The sequence below is a fragment of the Zonotrichia albicollis genome, chromosome 9, assembly GCF_047830755.1.
Source record: "Zonotrichia albicollis isolate bZonAlb1 chromosome 9, bZonAlb1.hap1, whole genome shotgun sequence".
In the NCBI taxonomy this organism is placed as follows: Eukaryota; Metazoa; Chordata; class Aves; order Passeriformes; family Passerellidae; genus Zonotrichia; species Zonotrichia albicollis.
In genome coordinates, this window is record NC_133827.1 from 26,650,853 (window position 1) to 26,678,096 (window position 27,244).

General features: G+C 38.3%; 1 protein-coding gene across 1 annotated transcript in view; it reads left to right on the top strand.

Moving 5' to 3' along the window:
- Nucleotides 1-27,042, top strand: part of COL4A3 (collagen type IV alpha 3 chain) — a 54,733-nt gene extending 27,691 nt beyond the window's left edge. The window contains exons 23-52 of the mRNA XM_074547079.1: nt 13-108; nt 457-527; nt 1,090-1,278; nt 2,145-2,313; nt 3,586-3,678; nt 4,151-4,255; nt 5,102-5,199; nt 6,562-6,712; nt 6,834-6,947; nt 7,747-7,914; nt 8,995-9,084; nt 9,669-9,803; nt 10,516-10,614; nt 11,656-11,745; nt 12,109-12,248; nt 13,198-13,324; nt 13,593-13,673; nt 14,256-14,354; nt 15,312-15,362; nt 16,305-16,490; nt 17,180-17,310; nt 17,756-17,828; nt 19,121-19,192; nt 19,326-19,445; nt 19,611-19,709; nt 20,306-20,518; nt 21,223-21,400; nt 22,431-22,545; nt 23,841-24,013; nt 24,260-27,042. Coding sequence (XP_074403180.1) covers nt 13-108; nt 457-527; nt 1,090-1,278; nt 2,145-2,313; nt 3,586-3,678; nt 4,151-4,255; nt 5,102-5,199; nt 6,562-6,712; nt 6,834-6,947; nt 7,747-7,914; nt 8,995-9,084; nt 9,669-9,803; nt 10,516-10,614; nt 11,656-11,745; nt 12,109-12,248; nt 13,198-13,324; nt 13,593-13,673; nt 14,256-14,354; nt 15,312-15,362; nt 16,305-16,490; nt 17,180-17,310; nt 17,756-17,828; nt 19,121-19,192; nt 19,326-19,445; nt 19,611-19,709; nt 20,306-20,518; nt 21,223-21,400; nt 22,431-22,545; nt 23,841-24,013; nt 24,260-24,344 — 3,611 coding nt within the window. The 3' untranslated portion in view covers nt 24,345-27,042. The remainder of the gene's footprint in view (nt 1-12; nt 109-456; nt 528-1,089; nt 1,279-2,144; nt 2,314-3,585; nt 3,679-4,150; nt 4,256-5,101; nt 5,200-6,561; nt 6,713-6,833; nt 6,948-7,746; nt 7,915-8,994; nt 9,085-9,668; nt 9,804-10,515; nt 10,615-11,655; nt 11,746-12,108; nt 12,249-13,197; nt 13,325-13,592; nt 13,674-14,255; nt 14,355-15,311; nt 15,363-16,304; nt 16,491-17,179; nt 17,311-17,755; nt 17,829-19,120; nt 19,193-19,325; nt 19,446-19,610; nt 19,710-20,305; nt 20,519-21,222; nt 21,401-22,430; nt 22,546-23,840; nt 24,014-24,259) is intronic.
- The last annotated feature ends 202 nt before the right edge of the window (nt 27,043-27,244 follow it).

Here is a 27,244-nt window from a genome sequence, read left to right on the forward strand (position 1 = left end):
TTTTCATTTTAGGTGATGATGCTCGTGTGTGTACTGATTGTAGCTACATTCCGGGAATGCCTGGTCTGCCTGGTCCTGCTGGGCCTCGTGGTCAGGATGGCATGCCTGGTAAATTATCTTGTTCCTAACAGGACAGTAGGAGTGCAAATGATTTTGGTTTTAGCATGAGAATCAGGTGTGGGCATGTCTGCAGCCTGCAGTCCTTGAACTAGCCCTGAGGTGGTGGTGAGTGTGAGAGCCTGGGGCAGCTCGCTGTGCTGACATGAGCACAAGCCCTGAAAGATTGGAACTCACAGTGCTGATGGGCTTTAGGTGCAGCCTGAAGCCAGCTCAGTCTGTGATGAGTAGTCAGTGTAACAACAGAAACATTGAATACTGGGTGCATTTACTGAAGCTTGTCAAAATCCATGTCCTTGTTTTCATTTTTCTTTACAAAATATACTGATTCTTTTGCAGGTAGAGAAGGAGCAACAGGTCCAAAAGGTTCTCCAGGTTCTCCAGGAACACCAGGGCTTCCAGGGACTCAAGTAAGACTGGTTGTTCAGATTAACATTCATTAATATTCGTTGTGGTGGTTGCTGTACAGATGCAGAATCAGTCTGCTAACAGGCTTTGCAGGCTTTTTGAACCCCTCAGAGTTCATGAGCCCAGTGTGCTTTCAGCTGGGATAGCGTACCCACTTTGTAACCTGTGGGGTAGAGAAGGAAGAGAGGGAAGTTAACTATGAGCAGTGCCAACTATGGCATTTAGAGTGTCCCGGGGGAAATATTCCAATGTGGAAGAGAAATCTCTAGTGAGTGCAGAACTAAAGTCCTTCTTTTTGTGCCGTGGTTTTACTCATTCAATTATGCTACATTATTCCTGTTTGTAGTAGCATAAATGAAATTGTAGTCTTGTCAAAAGAAGTAAAAGCAGGAGAAAAAGAAAAGACAAAAATCCCCAAAACCCTTTTCATTGAAGTATGCTATTACAGAGAATAAAAATTAGAATTGGGAGAACCCCTCTGAGGTATTTAATTCTAAAAAAAAAAAACTTGAAAACAAATGTCATACATCCAGCACTGAAATTCTTTTGATAACTCCATCCTAGGGACCTCCAGGTTTCAGAGGAGATCAAGGCCGTAAAGGATCAAAAGGTGAACCAAGATATGTACATCCAGAAGGGCCAAAAGGTGAGCAAGGAGATCCAGGAGCCAGGGGAGAAAAAGGAAGAAGAGGTTCAAGTGGATTTCTGGGAAGACCTGGCTCTAAAGGATCCAAAGGTTCTAAAGGTGAAGAGGTGGGTGTGCACTTTTTGCAATTAATATGGAACTCATGGAAACCTAAGTCTGCATTTTATTTTGTAAAACAATCTGTTTAATCCACACAGATATTCCAGCTGAATTGCCCCTGCCTGACTGAGGGTACTGTCCTCAACTCTAACAACCAATATGCATGAAAGAATGAGAGGAAATATTCTGATTTAATAGCAGAGAGACATGAGGCCAGTATAGGTACAAATTGCTGAAAAACCTCAGCAGTCTAGTGAGATTTTAGTTTGGATATTGATACTTGAGTATTTTGCTGGATTTCAATGATGGATAAAATCTTTCTAAAAAGCATTTTCCTGACTACTTATAATGCTTAATAATTCAAGTACTTCCTGTTCAGTCTTTATGGATTAATCTTCAGTGAGAACTGACCATAAAACTAGAATTGTTAGGAAAGAGCTCAGCAGAAACAAAAACTAATAATTGTTGGGTTGTGTTGGCTGAGAAACTGTTAACGTGATTCAGATATAAATGTCTTTAAACGTGAATCCACAGAATTCAAGGAGAATCAGAGCTGATGTGGGTTTGGATTTTTGCTAAATGTGTTTTAAAACAGAAGAAAAGTGTACAGTGAAACAACACAGTGATTGGAAAAAAGTCAGGCAATTGTATTTATTTGTAGTATTTCACTCTTAATAGCCATCTCTTTGTAACCATTGATATTCAAATTTACATTCATTTAATCACAAGTAAATCAGAGGAAATTTTTTTCTGAAATTATCAGAGTGACACTGTTAGTAAAATAATACAAGATTATAGTCAGAGAAATGGGAATTTTGTTAAGAAAGCTGGTGTGGAGAGCAAGTAATTCTTGGTATACATGTCTAACCATTAGGGATTGGCTGGATCAAAAGGAGATAGAGGACTACCTGGATTGCCTGGTGGAATTGGGCTTCCTGGAGAAATGGGGCTTCCTGGACTGGCAGGTTATGGACCACAAGGAGTAAGAGGTTTTAAAGGCTCTAAAGGAATACCTGGACCACCTGGATTACCTGGAGAAGCAGGTTAGTAACTTTGCTATTTTACTGCATTTTACCTATGTTAGGGAGTACTAGATTAAAATTGGAGAGATAGATTGAAATCAAGGACATAATTTACTAATTTTGGAACACAAAAGGCATGCCAACACACCTATTTTACTGCGTTTTACCTATGTTAAGGAGAACTTGTTTAAAACTGGAGAGATAGATTGAAATAAAAGAAATAATTCACTAATTTGGGAACACAGCTACAAAAACCCAGAGCTCCAGACACGGCAGCTAAAAAGACATGCCAAGGGGAGAAAAGACCAGCCACAGCATGGCTCCCTCCCCATTTCAACTTGCCACCAGCCTCACCCCCACACGCCTTTTACTCCCTTTCCTAGGATTACGCCTAGAGTTAGCATTCCCAAAACCACAAAGCCCAGAGCTCCAGGCACACTGCAGCTGTGAAAGGCATCCCAAGGGGAACACAAAACTGCCAAGACATGGCTTGCTCCACAGCTTCTTCCTTGGAACCAGCCCTCGCTCAAGGCTGCTTTTAATGTGAATTATGGGAAACCATTCCTTGCCATGGGACTTCCAGAACATTGTCCCCACTTCGAGTTCCACCGAAGAACATAGAAAAGTCTTGGGATGATAAGATAATTTAGGTTTGAAGGACTTTGTGCAGTCTGAACTTCTTCATCTCAGCACAGGGACAGCTCTGAGATCAGACCAATTTACTGAAGGCATTATCCACTTGGTCCTTGAAAACCTCAAAGGGCAGAGACAGCACATTATCTCTAGGCAATGTGTTCTAGGGCTTGGCTGACCTCTCTGTGGAAACAATAACTAATCAAGTATCCAGCCAGTTGTGACCATTGGTGTAATCTAAGTCAGCAGGTTAAATGCAAAGGGCATAATAATTTTTGAGTGCTGCAAACATACCAGTGGAAGAACTCAGCTGAGTGGCTGAGTTTGCTTAAAGATCATGCCCAGTGAGCCTTTATGACATGGAGTTGAAGATTTAAGCACTTGTCAGTTGTATCATTGTCCTGGTGGCTTTGTGCCTCTTTTTCTGCATCTCCCCTAGAGTGCAGGTGGGCTGAGAGGAAGACTGCAGGTGTCAATAAAATGATTTTACTTAACGAAGTCAGGATGTGATGGCTTTTCAAAAATCTGTTGGAGTTTCAGAAATATGGCAACTGTAGATGACTGCATTTTTAGCCAAGTAGATGGATCACTCATATTTTTAAATGCTTGGAATTACTAAACTATATGCATTTGTAATGTTTTATAATGTATTTGCTGAAGGTCTGAAAGGAGACACCAGTAGGGCAACTCCATTACCTGCATTGCCAGGACCTCAGGGACCACATGGTTTACCCGGACCCCCAGGAGTGCCTGGTGAGTGCAGCACTACATCAGTGAAACAGTTAAAATCAGAGACTGGTTAACTGTAAGGCATCTTTGCTTGGGTTTTGTAGAACAATAGTCCTTAAAACTGTCCTGAACAGCACAGGAAGTTTTTTAGGGTAGTTTGTTTTTGTAGTTGCTTCTGTTTCAAGCCTTACCCCTATAAAGTGTGTTTGGAACCTTTCAAGAAGTGGAAGATTCATGTCTGCATGTAGCTGTCTCTAGGAGTCTGGAATTTGGCCAGATTGCATAAAAACTTTACACACAGACTCATAAATGCTTTGACACTGTGAATGCAATTAACACGTTAAATGTGAAAACCTGCAGTTGAGAAATAGTGTCTAAATTCTAATATAATCTACAGCTGTGTCCTTATTAATAATGATAAATTATAAATACATAATCTTACAAGTTGGTGTTCTGTGGTAAGATAATTTACAATTTATTCTTTTTTTTTGGGCAGGTAGGGTTGGAGCAAGAGGTCAGCCAGGTGATCCAGGACATTCAGGGCCAACAGGTGACACAGGCTTTCCAGGGCTTGGGTTTCCTGGAAACCCAGGTCCAAAAGGTAAAATACTCTTTTTGATCTTAAAAAAAAAGCAAAACCAAAAAGAAAAAAAATTAAGTACATCTTAAAATAATTAGCAAGTTAAAAAAAGAAAATCAGTTGACAAACAGATATGTCTTTTTAGCAGTCTTGTATTTTACTGCCTTAATTCTTAGAATGGCAAGTTTGTAATATTTTGAGGTATTTCAAACTATGAAGTATCAAAGCTGACAGTAGGGAAATACTTTTAAAGACATTGATGCTTGTTGGAATACATCAAACAGGTGCAGGTATCTCATCTGAGTGCTATACTTAATTCAGATGGATTCTCTTTACCTGGATATGCGTTACAGAGACAGAGCTGTATAAGTGTCAAAGTACTTTATTTTTAATCAATTCCGGTTATGTACAATGCAATATCTGCCCTAATATGCAGGTAATAGAAAGCATTTTCAATACTTTAAATTTAGCCATTCCTCATGCAAAGTTATAACTCCCCTTGAACCTTCAAAATACTGGGAAATTCTCATAATCCTGTAAGGACATGAGTTAACAAAAAAAGCTCAGATACTGAAACTTGTACCAAGCTGCTTGCTAAAGAGAAAAGCAAGGAACTAACATCAGAGTGGCTTTACTTGGAAAAAAAAATGGTGACATGCTTCAAGTCAGTGAATTAACAAGCAGTGTTTCAGTCAATTTTGAGTGAATATGTAAGGAACAAGATGCCATGTGTCACATTAGCGCTGAAAGCAAGATCCTCCCTTCAGCTCATGTAAGCTGCATTAGTGTCAGAGGCTCATTACTGCACACATGCAAGGACCCTTTTGTAAAATAAAGCATCTGTACTGCCTTTAATTCCTTTTGCAGGAGATAAAGGACTTGCAGGAGGCAGAGGGCCACCAGGTTGTGAAGGAAAGATTGGAGATCCAGGCCGAGCTGGAAACCTAGGACAACCAGGACAAAAGGTTTGGTTAGAAATACAGCACAAGCTTTTCCATAGGCCCCATTTATTAAACTTTATACTGAGCAAATAAATTAGCAATTGTAAGGAATATGGGAATTCCTTCATTTTTTGACTAATCATGCACCATCTATGAAATTAATTCTTTCTATAAAAAGAGGCTCAAGCCAAAATTTTTGATCCAAATACAAGATTTCAGAATTCCAAGTGTTTGGGATGTTTTCCTACTTCAGCTTTCAGACCACAAGGAGGATATTGTGTTGCTTAAAGCAAAAAAATTAAGGCCACAGCTGCTGAAAAGATGACTGTTCAGAAATCCAATTAAGTATATATTTGATGGAGGTAATTGACAAGCAAGTATGTATCTCATTTAAGCAAGTGCTCTGTTAAATTGAAGCATGGAGAAAGAAGGTTGGAGGTAATACTGCACCCACTCTTGCTGATTAACAGAAGCTAATCTACTGATTCTTGACTAGTCTGTAATTAGTATTCAATTTTTGAACAAAATATTAACACTTAAATTATTTGAACATATGGCATTTCTTTGTCTGTTTGTACCAGGTCATTCTTTTGTGTGTTTTTCTGACATGACAAAGGAAGGCAGTTGAGGTTGTGAATTTTTTTTTAATTTTTAATCTGTACTTGATGCAACAGAACATCTGGATGTGAAGTAGCCTCTGTGATCCAAGTATATTATTAGTGATTGGTATAAGCTCAGGTCTACGGATCTGCTTTATGAACATATTGATTTGCTGGTACTCAAAACAACCAGCTGTTCAGTCAGCTAAAAAACCTACTAATTCCAAGTTTCCAGTCAGGGAATGCACTTGGGACATTTGTGATAAAAGCAGTCTTCATGAACAACAATGTTCAGAAGAATGGTTTGAAAAAACCCCAACAACTGACTGAGTATCCTGAGGCATATCTGGATGCTGACCTTGATCATTCAAATAAATAATTTTATATATATAATATATAAATTTTATTATATAAAAATAAAGGAAAAGTTATATTTGCACAAACTTCACCCCCACTTTCAGATAGATGTTCTAAGGCATTCACAGCTGCAGAAAGCATCTCAATGCAGTAAAGACTAAATGGAGGGAAGTGTCTTGTATTGCTGAGTAGCAACTTTTTAGGGCAAGGAGACAAAGTTTAAAAGCTGTCTAGATTAATTACTCTGCCAGCTAATAAGGAATGTCCAGTGGTTTGCTGAATGGAAGCCATTACAAATTATAGTGTGAAAGATCCAAAGGGAATTAAGAGAATTACCCTAATAAAATAAGGTCATTATTACTCCAATGGAGAAAATATTTTGGCAGATTTGCAAAGCAGAGGATTGTTTATATTTCTCTCTGTGTTGCAGGGTGAGCCAGGCATGATTATTCCTGGAGAGCCAGGCAGAATGGGTTCACCAGGAGGTCTCGGCAATCCTGGCTCAAAAGGTGAAGTTGGACTTCCAGGACTCCCAGGCCTACCAGGGCATCCTGGGCATGATGGTGATGATGGCCTAAGAGGTAATGTTGCAAGACAAGCTCAGGGAGCACAGCATGTTATTTTAAGGAAAATCAAGTCAAACAAGGTTCACTGAAAGCCTAAAACTTAATGTGGCTGTGAATCCACTCTCATGTATTTTAGGAGATCGTGGCTCGCCTGGAGCTCCTGGAGACCCGGGTTTTCCAGGGAAACCTGCTGAATGTCTTATTGGCCTCCCAGGTTTGCCAGGTGGCCAGGGAGCTGCAGGCCCACCAGGTAGGACTTTCTGAGCCAAAAATGCCATTTGACTGGGTGAGTCTGGAGTTTGGTTCTGCCTTCCAATGGCCCTAGGGAGCTGAAGTTGTTTCTGGATATTGGTTATGGAATAGTATGCAAGAAAATATGAGTCCATTTAAAAGATGCTATTTCTGTAGATGGGAGGAAGCACATGCACTGATGAAGAGGGATTAAGATCCACATTCTATTGGCCGGTATAAAGAGTAATCACAAACTGACCCAAATTCCCAGGAAAAGGGATAGGTATTTCTGACACATCTCCCCTGTGGGACTGAACTAGATCCTTTGGTGCAATGGGATTGATAAAGAAATAAGTGAAAGGAAGAGCTCAGCTAGGTAGGAAAAGAATTTAGGGTGCGGGTGCCAAAAGTACCTGCCTGTACTGCATATGTTTTTCTTTTCAAAAAAAACCACACTCAGATATACAAAACATTCCTTCTCCTAAATACAATCTCAAAAGGATTTTAAAAAATAAAATTTTATAAGGAATGAATGCAAAATTGATGGGGTTTTCATATTTTAGTTTTTCTTCTTTTTCTGGGAAAGAACAGATTTGTCTGCTCTCACTTTTTTTTTCTTCTTTTCAAAAATCCCAACCTACAGCCCTTATAAGATTGTCTGAATGTATTTGTTGCCTTACAGATCTCATGTTTAGCCTCAAACAGAGTTCAAGAAGAGTATGATGCTTATGATGTAAAGACAGAGATGAAGGTTTGTTTTTCAGACAGATCTACCATACTACACTGTCCTTCACTTTTCTGTCCTTTACTTTTCTTAGGAGGAAGAGGTTTACAAGGTCCAAAAGGAAACCTAGGTGCTCCTGGTTTGAGTATCCCAGGAACCTATGGAAGGCCTGGGGAACCTGGATTAATAGGTCTTCAGGGAAAAGCAGGATTACCTGGTCCCAAGGGACAATCTGGAAGGCCAGGAATCTCTGGTTTGCCAGGTAAGATTTCCCCAATTATTTGTTTTGATGTAGCAATTGAGTCTTTGCAGAAAGGTGTTTTGCAAAAAGATCATGTTTTTCCAGACTGAAGATGCTGAAATATTTTTCCATCAACACCTTTCATTTATCTTTGAGATTTTTATGAAAAATGAATAAATCATTCTTCCTTAAAAGATGAACATATTTTGAAGCTCTCTTGACACAGTGTGGAATTTTCTATAATAGTCTTCTGAGAACAGTGTTTTATCTAGTTTTTGTAAAGGAATGTCCTTGCAGTAGGACATAAAATATTTAATGATCAAAGCAACTCCCCCAGCACAATGGAATTGCAAAGTGTTTAGCTCTTACTCAGCATCCCTTTTCAAATAGTTTGTAATGCTAGCTTCTTTTTCTTATAAGCTCAGATCTAGAGTCAGATAGAGTTGAGTCAGATCAAGTTCTGTCACTAACCAGAGCTAGCTTTAAGTAAGTTAAGTGGTCCCTGTAGGGTTGGTTTGGTTTGTTCTTTCAGAAATCTGTGGAAATTTGTTTTGAAGAATAAAATATGTCAATCATACAATGTTTCTTATTTCTAACAAAGATTTTTCTTTAATATCAAATCATTACACTGTGGGAAGGAGATGGCACATGCCTTTTTATATTGAGAATCTGTAAAGCTTTTGATAAACATGTAACACTTGACTCAGTTATGCAAACATAGACTTTTGGTGGCATTTGAGGGAGTTGTTATTTCCCAGCTAGTCTTTGACTCCTGAGCGTGAAAGGAATGTCATTCCCACACATCTCATGACTGATCTCTCATCCCTGTGTGGGGATCTCAGATGCATTATCCTTACTGTTAGTTATTTAATTCATTGATAGGAGCTGTTGCAGCTACTAACTTAGGTCATTTGGGGGTTATAAGTCATGATCCTGTGGTTAAAGATGGGAAAACTGGCTTGGACAGTTACAGAAATGGAGAAAAAATAGAATAAGCAATTAAACACTGAAATGACAGGTGTATGTGCAGTTTTCCGAAGCAATATTCTATTTAATTGATTTAATACTAACAAATATGTTCCTATTGCTTCAACTCCACAGGTGTAAGGGGAGATCCAGGTGTAATGGGACTGTTAGGAATTCCTGGACCCCCTGGCATGGTTGGAAGACCAGGCAACCCTGGTATCCAAGGCAAGTGACGACTTTATCTGCCTTCCTTATCACTTAGAACACAGGAATTTCAATGCTCAAGTTACTCTTGTGATCCATTTTTGTGTGTATTATCACTCCTGAGTACAGATGCTGTACTGAAAATTCTTTGAGTCTTGCTAAATCTGTTTTCTGTATATGTGCAGTCTGCAGACTGAATAATAAAATATTTTTTTGCAGTTTTGACTTGCCATCTTTTCTTTTTCATTTTTTTAAGTGGCTAGTGATTTGCTCAATAAAGAGCAGAGAGCCTTTTTGCTGTTTTTTTCCCCTCCTGTGTGGATACCATTATTATGTTTATTTAACAGACACAAGATTGTGTGTTTATTCACTATAAGAAATATCTTCCATGTCTTGCTGGAAGGACAAGAATTACTTGCTACAAGTAATCTGTACTTGTAGGTGTTTTCTTGATGATTGGAGCAGTTAAGAAGCTAGTTTAGGTTGTTTGCAATGTATATTTACGTATGTAAATTACAACTGCTCTTGAAGATTGGCATTATCTGCTTTGCTTTATTATATCAACTAGTTAGGTCTCCTGAATGTTTCACTCTATTTTCTTACAGGTTCTCCTGGCTTCCCAGGAATAAAGGGAAGAAAAGGATTTCTTGGAGAAAAAGGTGAACCAGGTGATAAAGGTTTTCCAGGACCATCTGAGACCTTGGTTGGTATTGGGGACAAAGGAGAACGAGGTTTAAAAGGTACACATTCATTGTTCTGTCATTAAAACTAGCCAGGGTTGTCATCTGTTTTGCAGTTCCAGTGGACTCTAAAATATGGAATAAACTGGCTCTACTGCTGAGAGTACTCACATTGTTTTGAAATAATTATTGCAAAACGCTAGAACTGCCTTCCTATTTATGGAATAGTTGGATATTACATTGAATATTCAGTTCAATTTTAGTAAGTCCCAATTCCTTTAAAAAGCTCTTATTTTAATGCTAAATAATATGTCAGTAGTACCAGGAGGCTTCTATACATCTATGCTCTACATTCATGTTTTTACATTTGTATTATCCTGTGAGCACAGAAATGGCTGTACTTACCAACCAGAGGCTGGATTGCAAAGACATTAAATCTGCTCAGAAGTACTTGACTGCCAGAAAAACTCCTTTGTTTGCAATATTAATATAAACTCTCTATATGAGCTGTAGATGCTTAACTAATGCTGTCTGGCTTTTTCTATTGGTATTTTCCTATGGAAGCTTTCAGGAACTTCCTTTTGCCTTCACATGAAAAATACAGAAGATGTTGGATTTGAGTTTGTGTTTTGCTTATGTGTGTTCAGAGTGAAAATCCCATGCTCTACTTCTGTTTCATTAGCTTAAAGAGGTATAGAATGTTAAACATTGTACAAAAGTTATATTCCAAGATGTTGTTTTGTAATGTCTTTTAAATGAATCTTCATTTTAGGAGTTCAAGGCCAAATGGGTGTGAGAGGAGAAAAAGGAGATGTTGGTGTGCAAGGTCCACCGGGTGTTGATGGGTCTGAAGGAATGCCTGGTCTACCAGGTATGGAATCTGTGTATTGAAATTCCCTGTGCCATGTGGGCAGGGAGGTACTGCTGCTCCACTGCACACCAGCTTGGCTCCAGAAGCAGCACTACATTCTTTAACTCTCAAGCTTTCCTGAGAATTCTGAAACTGGGCAATTTCAAAAGCTGCAGTTTGAATGTCACAGCAGCCATCACAAATTATTATTTGCTTTCTTTCAAATATAGACCATTGTTTAGGATGACAAATAGCAAATAATATTAAATCCTGAATAAAAATAAATCTAAAAGCTGATGAAACCAATGAATAAAAATTAATATTTCTAAAAAGCAAAAAGACGTCTGAATTTGCAACATTGTTTAAAAATTAATTCTAAAATTTTACAATTTTGCACAAAAACTATTTTAGTTTTTTTTTAAATTTCAGATGAACTATATTTCCCTTTTCAAAACTTACATATTTGACTTGTATTTCAAAAGTTAGCAGGTTTCCAGTGAAAAGCAGCTTTAAAAATGTCAGGCTTTGGCACACTGGCATTTAGAAAGGATATTCACAGAACATTCTAGATGTATTTGGATCTTTTAGTCATTAAACTGAGTGCTAATTTAGCTAAATGAATCTCAAGATGAGCGAGGGGAAAATTGCTTAGGTCACACTCAGCTTTTTACTATATCCTAGTCATGAGAAATCTGTCATAAGTGATAATGTGATTGTTCCATGCACAAAACTAAACTGAACTGGAGTGCAAGCAATGAAAGGAGAGTCCAGTGCATAAATGCAAATTCATGATCTTGATCAAATTCAGCTAAAATATATTGCAGTGGCTGCCCCAAAGTGCCATGGTCACAAACCTTAATTTTAACATTGATACCTAAGGTATTTGTTATTTCCTTGGCTTTATGAAAACAATAATGATAATTTTATCTGTGTGTGCAAATGGCTCCATGTTGATTATCTGCGTAATAGTAATACACTATTAGAGGTGTAATAGTAGGTGTGTGGTAGGGGATTTTGTATCCATGACAGTTCTAACATGACATTTATTTCTTCATCTTGCAGGAGCCAAGGGATTTATGGGTCTTCCAGGGATTCCTGGAGGACAAGGATTCCCAGGTGCACCTGGAGACCAAGGGGACATGGGAATTCCAGGTCATTTTCTTTCAAGACATATTACAAATTCATAAAGCTCTCTAGAAGCATTTGCACAGGTCTGAGCTGTTACTGTCAGCACACCACACAATTCTTAGACTGAGATTTACTCTTAAGTATCCATAGACTTATCTTCACCCTAGCATTTGCTTGACTTGCAGAATGCAATTCTCCCTCTCTATCCAAATTCCTTAATTTATATATTTTACATGTAAGAACCTCTTTTTAGAAATCAAATCACAGTCTAAATTACTTTAATGAAGCATTAATATCTCTATATATAAGCAATAGCTCACAAAACACGGAGTGTGAAATGCAATTATGATTCTTTTAAGAATGGTATCAGTATTGGTATTTTTCCAGGTCCAAAAGGCCAGAAGGGATCTCCAGGCTTTCCAGGACCATCAGGTGACCCTGGTCCACCAGGCTATGGTGGCTTTCCAGGTGACAAAGGAGATCCTGGGTACCCATCTGCTGGGCCTCCAGGAGAACCTGGCCCAAAGGTATAAAGGCAAAAACTTTCCTGTTAGGCAGAGCCTTTGACTATGTAAGCAACAACATGTAAGCAAGAGCTGCAGAGTTTGCAGAAATAGTTGATTTAGTAGTGGTAAGAAATGTGAAAATTCTATTGTGTCATTACTCAGGAGAAGTTTTTTTTCATTGTATTTCACTTCATTTGTGCAAGAATTTCTTATTTATAAAGATGAAATATCTTGAAGTAACTTGCTTTCTGTAAAAGTTCTAATTCATTAAGAACAAGGATCTTAAAAAGTACATCAAAAACTCATCTTAGCAAATGCAGAAGTTTTATATTATAAAACTTGTACTGTTTGGTTTTGATAGTTTGGTAATATCCTTGCACAAGATTTTTTTTTTTCCTTAGTAATGTGTATTACATCCAGTATATGCTACGTTTGGTCATATATACATTGCTAAGAACAAACCAGTAGTTTTAAGTTAGATCAGCTGGATAGTTTAACTCCACATGTTCTGGTTGTTGAATAACTGGAAGTCTTTTTACCTATGACTGAGGCTGTAAACTCCTCTATAAGTCCTGTAATTTAAATGATTTGTTTATTTTCAGTATGAGCTGGGTAGCCGCAGTGAGATTACTATGAAAAAAGTCAGTAGGAATTCAAGGAGAAAAATGCAATTCAGTATTTTGTATAGCTGCATATTACCTAAGGAATGAATGTTTGGATCAAAAGAAGAGTGGGTAGAATAAAATTGAAGGGAAGTCTGTGCCAGGGAAAAATCTAAAACCAACTTGGTTTGTAAAGGTTAAAATAGATCTTAACTAAAAGATCAGTGATATTTTGAGAAGAGCTTGTATTTAGTCTGCTTTGGTTTTTGTCTGAAAATCCTAATGAAATGTGATTACATGTAAATTGCATGTGATTTTTCTATTCCACACTGTGATTCTTTACCTGTGTGTGTGCAACTGTTTCTTAGGGAGATCCAGGTCCTCCAGGAGTTTTTGGCAGCAAAGGAGAAAAGGGCTCTGAGGGTCAACCAGGGCTTACAGGAGTACCAGGACCACATGGGATCAGAGGGGAAGCTGGAGGTGCAGGAATCCCAGGTATGGGGTGCTTTTGGAGGGCTGGTGAGCTGGTGACACTTGTAGAAGATAATTCCTCAAGTGCACGAGTGCCTGGGGGTGGCACAGTGACTTACACTGCCTGCTGCAAACCTCAACAGCTCCTCTGTGGTCACAGCAGCCAGGCCAACTTGGGTCACCTGGAGAACTTTTGCTGCTGGCCAAAGCAGAAACACCAGCAAAGTTCTAAACTGAGTTTGGATCTAGAGGTGATGCCACTTCCCCTCTGCCACACTCTTTCTTCCCACAGGGCAGTGTGGACCCCCTGGAAATCCTGGTGTTAAAGGATGCCAGGGCCGCCCAGGACAGCAGGGAGTCCCAGGCCCTCCTGGTATGGTATATAGCTTCTCTCCTAAATCACTGCCCTGGATTTGGGATTGCAGTTCAGTCTGAGGCTTTGTTTGCCTCCTTTTCACAGCCCATTTTCAACGTTATTAGTTCAGCTGAGGCAAAAAGTTTTAATTTTACTTCACTACTGGAAAGCTTTTAGCCCTTTTTTTATTTATAAGTAAATATTATATTCTTTAGGTTCTACCTCCTAAAAGACAATAATAAACTAAGATATAGGTAGATGAAGAGAAGGAAACTAACTGGAGTAAAAAAGAGTTGCAGTTGTCTGCTAAAGCAACAGAACTAAAACAGAACTAAACTGTACCTCAGGGGCAGTGTGCATATGTAGCAACAGAGAGGCATGCACTGAAGGTTTTATTATGTCTGTGAAAGTAGTGGGGCTGTTAAATCCACTGAAGTCCACTGAGCTCCATACAAGCTGCTATATGCTGCTTTAGACCAACACAGCTACCCCTATCTTTGAAGTAGCTGAGCTAATTAAGTTTTAATAAAGGGGAATCAAATCTTCTCACTGCAAAGTTACAGAAGTAAAAATGATATTGTGCTCCATTGTAATTCACAGGTGGTGTTGGAGCCCCTGGAAAACCTGGGCTTGTTGGTGAAAGGGGTACTCAAGGTCAGGATGGTATGCCTGGTCCCCCAGGAGTAAAGGGAGAACCAGGTAACAGCAGTGAAGTATTTTCATTCTCTTTGACAATTGGGTTTTTTTCTGTAATTATAGTGACAAGAATGATTTGGGAAGGATCACCAAGGAGCTTCTGTGGAGCCAAAACTAAGTTTAGAAGTAGAATGTTATAAGTGGTTTTCTATGTAATTTTTGTACATGCAGTCAACGACCCAAGTGCATTACAAATACTCTATTCTACACGTGTTGTAATGTCACCTAAAAATGTTCATGTCTGCAAGAGTCAAAATACTGCTGTTAACAGCTCTTATGGGTTTAATCTCAGAGTTTAAATCAACCAAAATCCTTTCAAAGCAATCTTCTGTCTTGCATGAATATAAAATAAAAGGAATCACAGTGTTTTCCTGCATAAATAGTGAAAGCTGTCATGACCAACACCTTGGGTTGTGAAAGCTTTCATTTAAAAGTCACTCCTGATGTTATCAGTGTTCAGATAGATTTCGTCCTACACTGAATTCTGACAGAATTTTACACTGAAAATTTTTTCTTTGCATCCTAGTATCAAGAAGATACTTAGAAGGCATCCATAGTATTTAGAAAGTATTCTCACGTTGAAGTAATCACTGTTTGAAGTAATCACTGTTAAAGTATTTTCTTTTATAGGTTTACATTTGTTTTTTTATTTTTTCTTAATAACTAAATTAAGTGTGCAGGGTTTTTTTTTTTTCTCTGAAAAGAAAAAAATAGCTTCTTCTTGTAGAATGTACCTCAAATAAGATTGCCCAATAAGTGTTCTTCCTATAAATAAAAACATAAAAATTTAATTTGTGGTTTTGTATAGGAGAAGTGGATATAAAACAGTTTACTTTACATACATCTGAACTCTACCTTTTGATTCCATGATCTCTGAAAAAATGTATGAAATATTAGAAAACTGATGTTTTCAAAAAATTATTTTGGACTTTGAGTGTAATGTGACCCAATATTTTACAGGACCACCAGGGAGAGGGATCCCTGGTTTTCCAGGTATTCCTGGGCGTAGAGGTGAGTTGCCTTTTTGAAAAGCAGCAGCCTATTTTTTAAATCCCAGAACCATCATCAAGTCCCCTCCTGCTTTCAGGTGCTTGAAATGGCACTAAGAGTGTCAGAGGAAATCAAGAGTGATTCTGTGCTTTTGATCAATGGTTTGGTCCTGTATAGTAAATGTCAAGGGTGGTTGCTTGTAAAGTTTAGATTGTTGTAAAAGGCAAATAAAGGAGCTGACTTCTGTGGTCTTGTGAAGGTGATATACACATTCTACAGCTTTCGAAATGTTATTGTGATATATAATTGGATTACCAGAGTAGGTTCTTATCAAAAGAAGATCTTTCAGAATAAGCACATTTTGAGAAAGCTGCAGTGGTTGCATTTTGATTTTGTTCATCTTCCCTTTGATATTGATAAACAGAAAAAGGACTCTTCCCATTTTTTAGGTTTTACATTGTATTTCTAGTGCTGGTAGAAATCCACTGATTTGCTTTACTTTAAAAAAGTAAAATTAAAAGCACTCTAAGATTGACTTTAAAACAATATCCTTATGGAATAGTCTCTTATTTTGTTGCATTCATACTGATCCAGTTTTAAAGGATTTCCTAGTTCTGAACAAAGAAGCATTTCTTCTACTTATTCATCAATAAATATTCCCTTCTCTGGTCTGTTTATCCTCCTCTCAAGTTTATTCCTTGGGATGAGCAATCTCTGAAATGGAGCGGGGTTTTTTTTATTTGTGAGGTTTTTTAATTTAAAAAAGTGGTGTGTACCTTGCTGTGAGTCCTGTCTTCTCAGAACTATTTTGCTTTAGGGTAGCAAGCTGGCTTTGGCAACTTCTCTGTACTAAAGACAAGGGCTGAATTCCACCTTTGCCATATAGGGAATGCATTTTTGGAGTTGTCACATCACCTCACTGTCTTGACAGCCCTCTCCACATGTGATATCCACACTTTGCAGGAATCAAAGGGGACATGGGACTGCCTGGTTTTCCTGGGCCTCCAGGTGTGAAAGGTCATCAGGGAGATCAAGGACCCATTGGACCTCCTGGCTTAGTGGGGTTACCTGGATTTCAAGGCACCACAGGCATGGCAATCATTGGCCAGAAAGGGAACAGAGGTATTCCTGGTGCACATGGAAGACCAGGTGTGTCGTTGGAACTCCTTATTTGTCTGAAATGATATACTGATAATTTAAAGTAGAAGTCAGCCTATTCAGAATTCAAGATTGAAAGGGGTATTCCCCCAAGAGAGTTTCATAATTAAACAGGTCCTTTAGTAGCTAATGCAACATTACCATTGCAAACAACGGGATCTATGCAGTGACATTTAAATTAAAATAACTATAAGCTTTTGAACCCACCTGATTGCATTATCTTGCTTCCTCCCATGTGGTTCGTGAGGCAGCTGAGATCCAACTTTAACAAAGTGAGATAGCCTAACACCTAAACCTAAACCATATTGTCACTTAACCATGTCCCTAAGTGCCCCTCATGCTAAGTGACAACATGGCTTAGTATTAGGTTTTCAATTGGGCTTAATGATCTTAAAGGTCTTTTCCAGTGTAAATGATTCTGTGATTCCAGACTTAACTACAACTGGAGGATATGCAAAAGCCTGTAGTGTTAAAGAGTACTGTAAGTTCTGATTTTAGACTAAATTAGCAGGCTAGGAAAAATTTTATTTTTTTAAAAAGTATGTATATTTCCTTGGAAATCACTGAGGTGATAAACGTGAGTTTTGTTATGGAGCCTTTGAATGTTACATTGTGTTGTGTGCAATCTAGGTGAAAAGCTATTGGCAGCAGTTTTCCCTTACTCTGATGTTTCTGTATAGGTGCTCCTGGTTTTCCAGGCCTTCCTGGTCTTTCCACTCTCAGCGTGAAAGGAAGCAAAGGTGTCCGAGGGGCGGATGGAATTCCAGGGCCAAGGGGCCCAGCTGGTGACATTGGCCCTCCTGGTCCCAAAGTCAGTGAAAGGAAAACTGTTTCCTTCTTACTGCATTGTTAGTCTGCTCTTACCATGAAAAGATAATAATACCCATTTAAAAACCCTCCAAAATCTCTAAACAAACAATAAGCCCGAACAAGCGTCCCCTCCCGCCCATTTTCACAAAAACACCTTGTTATGGAGGAAATAAAGTGGATATGAGAAGCCAGTTTTATGGGCTTAAGTGGGTCAATAAGAATTGTTTTTCTAATTCCTAGTATGTAATTTCCTTGGCTGGTCTGTATTACAGGATAATATGAACAATAATATGGCAATTTCTGACATGCTTAAAAGTGGAGCAGATAGTTCTAGTTACAGCATATTCTGTGAACATAATGCCTTGAATATTCTGAACAAAAATAGAATGTATTTCATTGTGTGAAAATGCTGCTCCTGTTTATCACTGATGTTCTCTGTTTTGCAGGGAATAGAAGGTCGATCAGGCTATCCTGGTGCTAGAGGGGACCCTGGATTTCTTGGATTCCCAGGTGTAAAAGGTATGAATGTATTTATTATGTACACTCCTGTGTGCCAAATACAATCATTTACATGTTGAGTTGTAATTGTATTTGTGTATGAGGGGTTCTAGAGACACAAGGTTTTGCCATGACAGCCCGGGTTAAGTCAGGTCTAAGTGAAAGCATTCACTAAGAGTTTTCACTGAGGTGCACACTCTGGGTGGGTCCTAACTTAAGCTCAGGTGAGGAAAGGCTGACTCATCCACAACCTCCATTTCAGGCAAATTCAAAACAAGTTTGTCCTTAGTGAGTGATGAGCTGTAAGGACTTTGGCACTGAGTCTGCCAATTGGAAATATCCCACCACTGCTAGAAAATGTAACTTTTTGACAATCTCTTAGCTATAGAACTCAGGAGCATTTAATCATAATTACAGCACTGGGTCTGTTGTTTGCTGTAAGAGTAGTTCCAAATAAATTCTCACTCACAGTTTATCAGCAGATGAACTGTTAAATGTATTGGCTTCATTAATTTCATATTCCTGAGGGTAAGTTGAATCAATAGCTAGCTAAATGAAAAATCCTTTTCATTTAGACAATTTTCTAGTGATTTAAATATGATGCAGGCCTGCATTACTCCAGTATTCCCATTTCTCAGCTGCATGATTTACAGTCCCACAGAATTGTCATTACCTGTTTAACCTACCTGTTAGTGATCCATGCTAACCATTGTGCATTTTAAATTTGTTCTAATTGGCAAAGTCACCACACAGACAGTAATCTTACTTTCTTTAGCCAAAAACTCTCATTTCACATATGTCAAATCTCCCGATGTGATATGAAAATACTTTTAATTAATTCTTTTGTTTCAAGCAGAACTGTGGAGCATGATCTGTAACCTCATATTGTGCTCAGTGAAAAGAATGACATCAAATTTCTCAACAAAAACTCTACAGCTCTCTTAAAGCCTTCAGCATAACTGACAGTAGGGTTAAAGGGAGCTGAACTCCACTTGAAGGCTGCAAATCCAGGGACAAAAACATGTAAAATAGAAAGGATATAGTCTAAAGTTGAGAATTTAAACTAGGTTTATGGAACAACCTTCATATAGATAGGCATCATCTTATAAATTAAATGCGCTTGATCTTTAAATTATGCAGTTGCAGCAGAGGTGTGAAGAAAAACCACTTTCACATTTCAAACCAGTCTATAGGCTGTGTTACCCTTTGGGAACTTTGCATGGATTATGCAGGACTCTTCAACAAGCCTCTGAAACTTTGACAGTTGTTTTGACATTTTAAACCAGAGAAATATCTTCAGTCTTCTCTTTTAGGAGAAAAGGGTAATCAAGGACCCCCAGGACCACAAGGTGCAGAAGGGCCAAGGGGACCAAAGGGCCAGCAAGGTAATCAACTCTTCTCCTTCCAATACCAGCTGACATAGCTTGATTTATTTGGTTTGTTTTGTGGTTTGTTTTGTAATTTGTTTGCTTTCTCTCATTGTAAAGCAATAGATCTTCATTATATTTTTGCTGCTAGGCCCACCTGGATTCCCTGGAAAAATATTCTCCATCCCAGGAAGCAAGGGTCCTGCAGGACTGCCAGGAGTCCCAGGAACACCAGGTGATCAAGGAATTCCAGGGATTCCTGGACTACAAGGTAATTTATATTTTTATCTCTGTGTGTATATTTTTATCATGTGTCTGTGTGTGCTGCTCAGGAGAACATTTTGATTTGGTGGAAAAAAACTTCTGCACAGAAATCTGACATGTCTTGAATCTTCACCATATGCCTCTGGGGAATTTTTTCTTGATTGCAATTTAGGACCCAAGGGAGTAAAAGGTCTACCAGGCCGTTTTGGTCACCCAGGACATCCAGGATTGCCTGGTCCAAAAGGAGACAGGGGATTTCCAGGACCAAGAGGTACAGGAAAGCAGAATCTCTGTTTGACTGGTACTAACTGAATTTACAGATAAATTGTACTGCTGATTTCTGTAAATCCTTCCTCTTACATGTATTGAGATTCTGTCATTTACAGAACATTTACAGTAACTTTAGGGACATATGTAAGCACATACTTAGCTTTTAACAGATGCATGTTCACAACTGAAATAATAATTTACAGAAACATGCCTTGACTATGCTCTTCTGTTATTGACCACTTCCATTTAGTCACTTGAAATCTGCAGGTACCAGAGTGACTTTTTATTACATCAAAATAGAACAAAATATTTTTATTTAGGCATCACAAAATGTTTTTACTTTAAGCTTTTTTTGGTTAAAATGGCCATGGTTCTTTAAAATACCTCACTATGCCATAAAGCTATGCAGTGTAAAGCTGCCTGAGCTGAGTCTGAAGGAATTCCTATATCTGGAACATATGCTATGAGGTTTTAAGTTGTATCTTGTTAATTGGTATTTTTTTTTGGTTAGTTTTCAAGCAGTTTCACAAATTTAAAAGAAATGAAAATTTAAACAAAATTATAATACTTGCAGACATATTTATTTCTCATCCACAGGACAACCTGGATTGATTGGCTTTCCAGGTCTGCAGGGGTTACCTGGATCACCAGGTACTATCACTGCTGGTCCAACAAGAAAAGGATTTATCTTTACCCGGCATAGTCAGACAACAAAGATTCCTTCGTGCCCACATGGGACATCCCAGATCTATGCTGGCTATTCACTGCTTTTTGTACAAGGAAATGAACGAGCACATGGACAAGATCTTGGTACTGTATTGGTAAAAAAAATGCAGATTGTTTTCTTAGAGTCCAGTAATGCTAAGTTGTCCTGAAACCAAATTTACAGTAAGTGTCTGAGATAAACATTGGTTTCAACCATCTGTCTCCAGAGGGGCCTGGAGTCAATTCAGGAATCATGGTTTAAAAGACACTTTTCTTTCCTGCACTCCTATATTCCCTTGTTGATATCCCTAGAGATTTTTGAGGAAGAATTCAGTTACTTATGGATAGGTGTCTAGTATACATATAACCTTGTCATATATAACACATATAACCTATATATAACCTTGACAACATTTGAGCTGACACAGGGCTGACAGTAACACCACAGGATGTGAAGGAGAATCTTGTGGGTTTTGGAGCCTAAGTGGGATACTTTAGGGTGTGAATAATGTCACCAGAAACTTGTTTAAGCAGCTGAGTCCCTGCTACTGTGTCAAGGGCTGATACCCTTCAAGAAGATTGTATTGTTTTAGCAGATTTTGTTCTTAGCCCTGGTTTGTTATATAGATATTTTTGTATAAGCCAGAAGCATTTTGTTTTCAGATAATCTTACTGAACAGACACTTTTTATAGTTAATAACTGTTTTAGTTCTCCCTATAGTAGATTGGGTGCCATCGTGTGTCTCTTCTGGTCACTGCAGTAAATTTAATCTCCTTCTGCCACAAACCTCTCCTCCTTTGTCCTCCAGGAACAGCTGGTAGCTGCTTGCAGAGGTTCAGCACCATGCCATTCTTGTTCTGCAGCCCCAATGATGTTTGTAGCTTTGCTTCTCGCAATGACTACTCCTACTGGCTGTCCACTGCAGTGGTGATGCCACCAGACATGGCACCCATTTCTGGCAGGGCACTCGAGCCCCAGATAAGCAGGTAAAAGGATAAGAATTTTAGCACTTCTGCCCTGGAACCACAGAGGCATCACAAATTGTTTAAAGTGGCAAATCTTAGGCAAGACCTGTCTGTCTCAGCCAGTACAAGCACTGAAGTCATCAGCCTGGTTTTTGATTGCTCACCTAAGTATGTCAAATACTCAGTGATACTCTCAGGAAATTTGGAATAAAGCTAGGGTGCCACCACAGGGCCTATTGCTGCAGAGCCAGCATAAGAAAATGGCACGCTGTCCTACTGATTGCAGGGATTGTTTTCTTTAGACCCTATCATTATTGATATTAGAGACAGACTAAGATTAAATAAAGACAACTTTGTTATTTAGAATTACAGCATAAATCAAGTTCTGCTTTCAGTTCTGGATGATGTATTTAGTTAGCGAAGAACATTGTAAACTGAGCAGAAGGTTCTCAGCTATGAAATGCTGTTCTGCAAGCACGGCCTTTTCTAGTTACTTGGAATAGCTGAGAAGGATGGAGAACAATGTCAGAGAAAAGTCCTAAAAGCATGAAAGGCCTAGAGCAGCAAAATCCAAGGTGGGAAGGCAGGCTTTGCACTCTTATCTTCTGTCCTGCCCTACCCTGTTGTTGCAATCCAGTAACTCAGCTTCAGTTTCCTCATTTAGGAAATAAAGATTACTTTTTCTAATCTTGGCAAATAAAGGTACAGAAGTACAGAACTTTGAACTAAAACAGAGCAACACAAAATAGTGAGCATGTGAAAAAGGTAACATACTGCTCATTACTTTGTTAAAGGCAAAATTAAGAAGCTCAAATGTTCTGGAATTGCTTCTCATCTTAGAACAGTTTTAGTCTGGTGTTACTAGTGGAGATTGCAAAGCAATTGCAAGGTGAGGTATATGGGTTCAATTTACACAAACCTGTGGGAGCAGTAGCATTTATAGTAAAGTGTGCTATGCTGTGAGGTGGCTACCATCCTAGAAGGCACAAGTTTGCTCTGCTTTCATGTTTTCTCTCATGTCTGCACTGAATGTATGTGCTTTCCTTCACAGGTGTGTTGTCTGTGAAGGAGCTGCAATGGTAATAGCAGTTCACAGCCAAACAACTGTAGTTCCTGCATGTCCAGATGGCTGGATGTCTCTCTGGAAAGGTTTTTCTTTTGTTATGGTAAGGATGTAACAACTTGAATTATTAATTTTATGTCCTCTCATTTTCATTGGTGTTTTCAGAGCTCATTTGTTTCTTAATAACTCTTAAATCCTTTTAATTTTTTTTCCTCTGCCGAGAAGTAGAAAATAATTCTATTAATTCTTATTCAATTGCAAAAGCATAGAAACAGCTATTCTGATCTGTTCACAAAAATAGGTGGCAGGAGGAAAAGCAGAAAAGATAAGAGAAGTACTGAAGGATTTTAGGCTGGCAAAAATAACTGCATGCATTCACATTCACATGTTATGCTAAGATCTAGGAAATAGGTTTGGAGAGTGGAGTGGTTAAAATGGTTCTGAACACAAAAACATAGAAATAAGTGACCAAATTCCATGCCAGGAAGTTCTTACAAAAATCATATTTGGGGCTGAAGTGCACCGAAAGCTAAAATAAAAATAAATGCAGAACCCTGTCTACAGCAGACTGCCTCAGCAAGTTTGATGCCATAATTAGATATGAGTGAAGAAAGTTCATAATGGAAGTGCAAATTGAGAACTGCTTATGGGACTAACAGTATATTTATAATAGTGGATGTAGCATTTCATCTGTGTTACCCATGTTTGTGGGATGTCATAGGGATTGAAAAATTAAGGTACAGGAATTTTAAACCCCTCTTTTTTCCATAGTGTAAAGTCCTTTTAGGTCTAGGGTGAAGTTTTTGTTTCTTCTGTGATTTGGCCCCACGTAGTAATAATAATAAACTTGGGAAAAAATGAGAGAATTTTTTAGCATTTGGTTAAAACAATTTACTTGTTTCCAACATCAGCAAAGTTAGATGGTATTTTCTAGCCAATTTTACACCATTGTAAATTATTATAGAGCTACTTTTACAAGCATTTACCAACATCAGAGAAAGAAAATGCCTTTTCTGCTTTTTCTGTTGGGAGAAGTGATCAGTGCAATAAAAAATATGAAAACACACCCTCACCAATTTGGTTTATTTGTAATGTAGTTACTGTTGGACTCAACTGGACAGAAGCCACCTTTCTGGGCTTTGTACTGGTTAGTTTCATGCATTTCATTGACCTGAGAAAGGCCTTTGCAGGGACTTAAGAAATGTCATATCTGCTTGAATTTTCAGAAGGCTTCTGTGCTTCATTTTAAGTTTTATCAAATGAATCTGCATTCATTTTATTTTGTCCAACATATACCACAGAACAGATGGTATGTTTTAGAAAGAGGAGGAATTTTTTGCTGGCAGTTTACTAAAAGCTGATGGACAAGTTCTCATGAAAATGTTTTGGTGGTTGCAGTACACAAGTGCTGGCTCAGAAGCTTCTGGCCAAGCATTGGCATCTCCTGGATCTTGTCTGGAAGAATTTCGGGCCGTCCCATTCATAGAGTGCCATGGCAGGGGGACATGCAACTACTACACAAATTCCTACAGTTTCTGGTTGGCATCATTAAATCCAAGAAGAATGTTCAGGTAAACTGTACTTCCCTGCATCCCAGTGCCCAAGGACACAAATGCCTGCAAAACCTGTGGGAGCTTCCTTTGTAACTCCTTTCGGGTTAGGCACCCCTGTTTGTCAGGTGCAGAGTAATTTTGTAGCACACAGATGTTTGAGCCAAGAATTTCAAGGTTGTTGTCAGTAATTCCATATCCAAAGTCTCATTGTCTCTCCCTATTTTTTAAAGAAAAAAAATGGAATGTTTGGGTTTTTTCTTCTAGGAGACCTGTGCCACAAACTTTGAAAGCAGGACAACTAGAGAATATCATCAGTCGTTGTCAGGTCTGCATGAAGAGACCAATCTAAATGCTGGCCACTCTTCACAGAACATAAAACTGATTTATTACAAAGAATTGCCTAACTCTGAAGAGCTATAATTTATTGAAGTCCTGCTGCATCTGGAAAGAAAATTAAAAATTGCCAGGGCAGCACTGTGGTGAGGTAGGGCAACAGTTTGACTTTTGTCTATGGCAAATGACAAAGCACTTTGTTGGAGGAATCTTATAATGGCATCTGCAGGGACATCTGCTGAACCTTGTCATTTCTGAGCTGCATCTTCACCATAAAACTACAGCACCACCAGATCCTTAATGAAAGATGTCAATGCTGCCTTGTGTCATGTGCTTTTCAAACAGCAAGACAATCTAAATAATCCTGTATCAGCTTACATATGTTCAGTGTTTCAAGTGGATATCATTTAAGATGCCAGTCTGGCACTTATGAGAGATAGGGTTCAATAGGAAATATTTTCAGTGCACTTTTAACTATATAATGATTCATTAAGAGTTGTTTTGGTTTGGTTTTCTTGTCTAATAAACAAGTATCTCCCCACGTACCTCACCCTTGCTCTGGCTGGCAAACAGGAATACAAAGGTTTTTGTATCACTGTGATGATAATGGTGCTTGACTGGCCAGAGAGGGAGTGACAGCAAGCACTGGGCAAGCAGGACAGTGGTGACAGCACTGGCTCTGTGCTCCAGAGTGACTGTGGCTAAGGGTTGACTGAAGAAAGTGTTGGGAAGTTTTCTTTAGATTCCATGGCTTTTGACATTGATCATGCAGTCTTCGAGTTCTTCAAATTTGGCAGAAATTATTATGGTCACATGCTTTTGTCTCTCCTGAAGAAAAAGTATTTACCGTGTAATTTGGGATTTTGTTGGAATTAACAATTACTGTATGGCTCAAGGGCTCCCATGGCATTGTCAGGTTATTACACACCCATCAGGATGTGATTGCTAACAAAATCTATACTACTTCCGTTTTACAGTATTTCATATTTAAATATTTATCACAAATTGTATTCTGTATTTAAATATTTAGCACACATATCTGCAAATGAAACCATTTATTCCATACAGATAAATGTATGCATCCAGAATTTTTAAAAAGACTGATATTTAAATTGTACCATCTAAGCACTGAGTTATATACAAGAGAATCCAGCTATAAATGAACATAAATACTTGAAAAGCACTTTCATTTTCTCATATAAATTATATTAAATTGTAGCTCTGAGGTTTTTTTAATATTTATAACATTGCACTTGCAAGGCTATTTAAAATTGTAATGTTGACATTTAAAATGTTAATATTTTTTAATACTTGCACAATTTATCAGAATTTCAGTATTTAGTGAAGAAGCCTAATTCATCTGAATAGTTCTGTAAATGCACCATTTAAAGTGTAGGGCCTAGCAATTCAGTGAAATAACCAGGATTTCTCATTTAGATGTTTTTTTAAGCTAGTGAAATTTTATATTGTTTCTGTTAAAGTACTTGCAACGTGTTTGTCAGACTGTTTGAATTTTCAGTGTTAACCTAACTAAGAAAAGGTTTTGTCTGTGTTCCATGCCTGTTTCTTATGATGGAGCTAAGATGAAGATATCATTTATATGAACTGAATGGATATTTTAAAATTATTGTTTGCTTGAACAGTCATAGTAATTCTGTTTGCAAGGTACAATTGTGAATTTACAGGGTTTAATGAAGAATCTCTTTGTAGATGCACTACTGGTAAGAAGGTATTAATGTCAAGTTAATATTTAGTCTTTCATTTGAATCAAGCCTGGGGTTGAGATTATCTTCCTTAAAACAATCACATACTAGACTTTTCCATAAACTCTGAAGTTTGCTTTAAATACTCAAAGACCACACCTGTTGCTTGGTAGGTTGTTGGGGTGCTGGTGGGTTTTTTTTTTTCCATTAATGCTCATTGCAGTCACCCAAACATAGAACTGATGACTGTGGAGACTTCCACATAAAACTAGCTGGTAAAATGCAAATGTGAGTACCTGAGGCTGAAGTCTGCTGGAAATGTGTCCAGTAGAGAATAATGTGTAAGGAGAAGGGAATGGATTGTGGCTTTGAAGTCCAAAGGTAAGTTACAGAGAATTATGTCTCTTAGTATAGCATGTAACTGGAAGTTATGCCTTGTTCCTAGTTTTGGATCTGCTGCTCACTTTTTTTTGTGGCCTTCAAAAGTTACTGAAGAAAGATGTTGATAAATAGCTCTAGATTTTGAGTGCTCAAAATGACTCTCTCTTTCAAAAGCATGAAATACAACTGCAGGGACACATGTTTGTCAAGCCTGGCATAATACAAGCTAGACACTGGAAATCAAAGAAAAACTTGGGAAAAGTTGATGTTGACTTCTCACTGCAGCTACAGATCATTTTCCTTCCCTACTGCTAATGGTTGTTGTGAGGATTAGTTACCTGCTGTCTGTAAATGCTTTGGGAGCCTTAACGGGAAAGTGCTGATGAGGTGCAAGCTGTTAATATATTGTACTGAAAGAATGGACACATGAGAAATTGGGAATAACGAGCAAATAATGGGGCTGTATTCTGCTAAATACAGCCAAATAAAGATATTTTGACTAAATAAAAGACCCATTTCCATGTTGGCTTTTTTTCCCCCCTTTTCTAGTACTAATGCTCTTGTCCACTAACTAGGCATACAAAAAAAAAGGGTTATCTGATTAAAACACATGGGGTGGAGTTTGTCATAAGAAAGACACTCACCCCCTCTGACCTGGACCACACTCCATGTTTAGGACTTGAGTGAGAATACCCAAGCTGGGTCTGTGCATACCAGCTTTCTTCCTACATAGGATGCTGTGATAAGCTGGGGTTTTTCTTATCAGCTGGTTCAGGGCTGTTTTGGATTCAGTAGCAGAATTTACATTGCTAACTGATCATTTATATTGCCA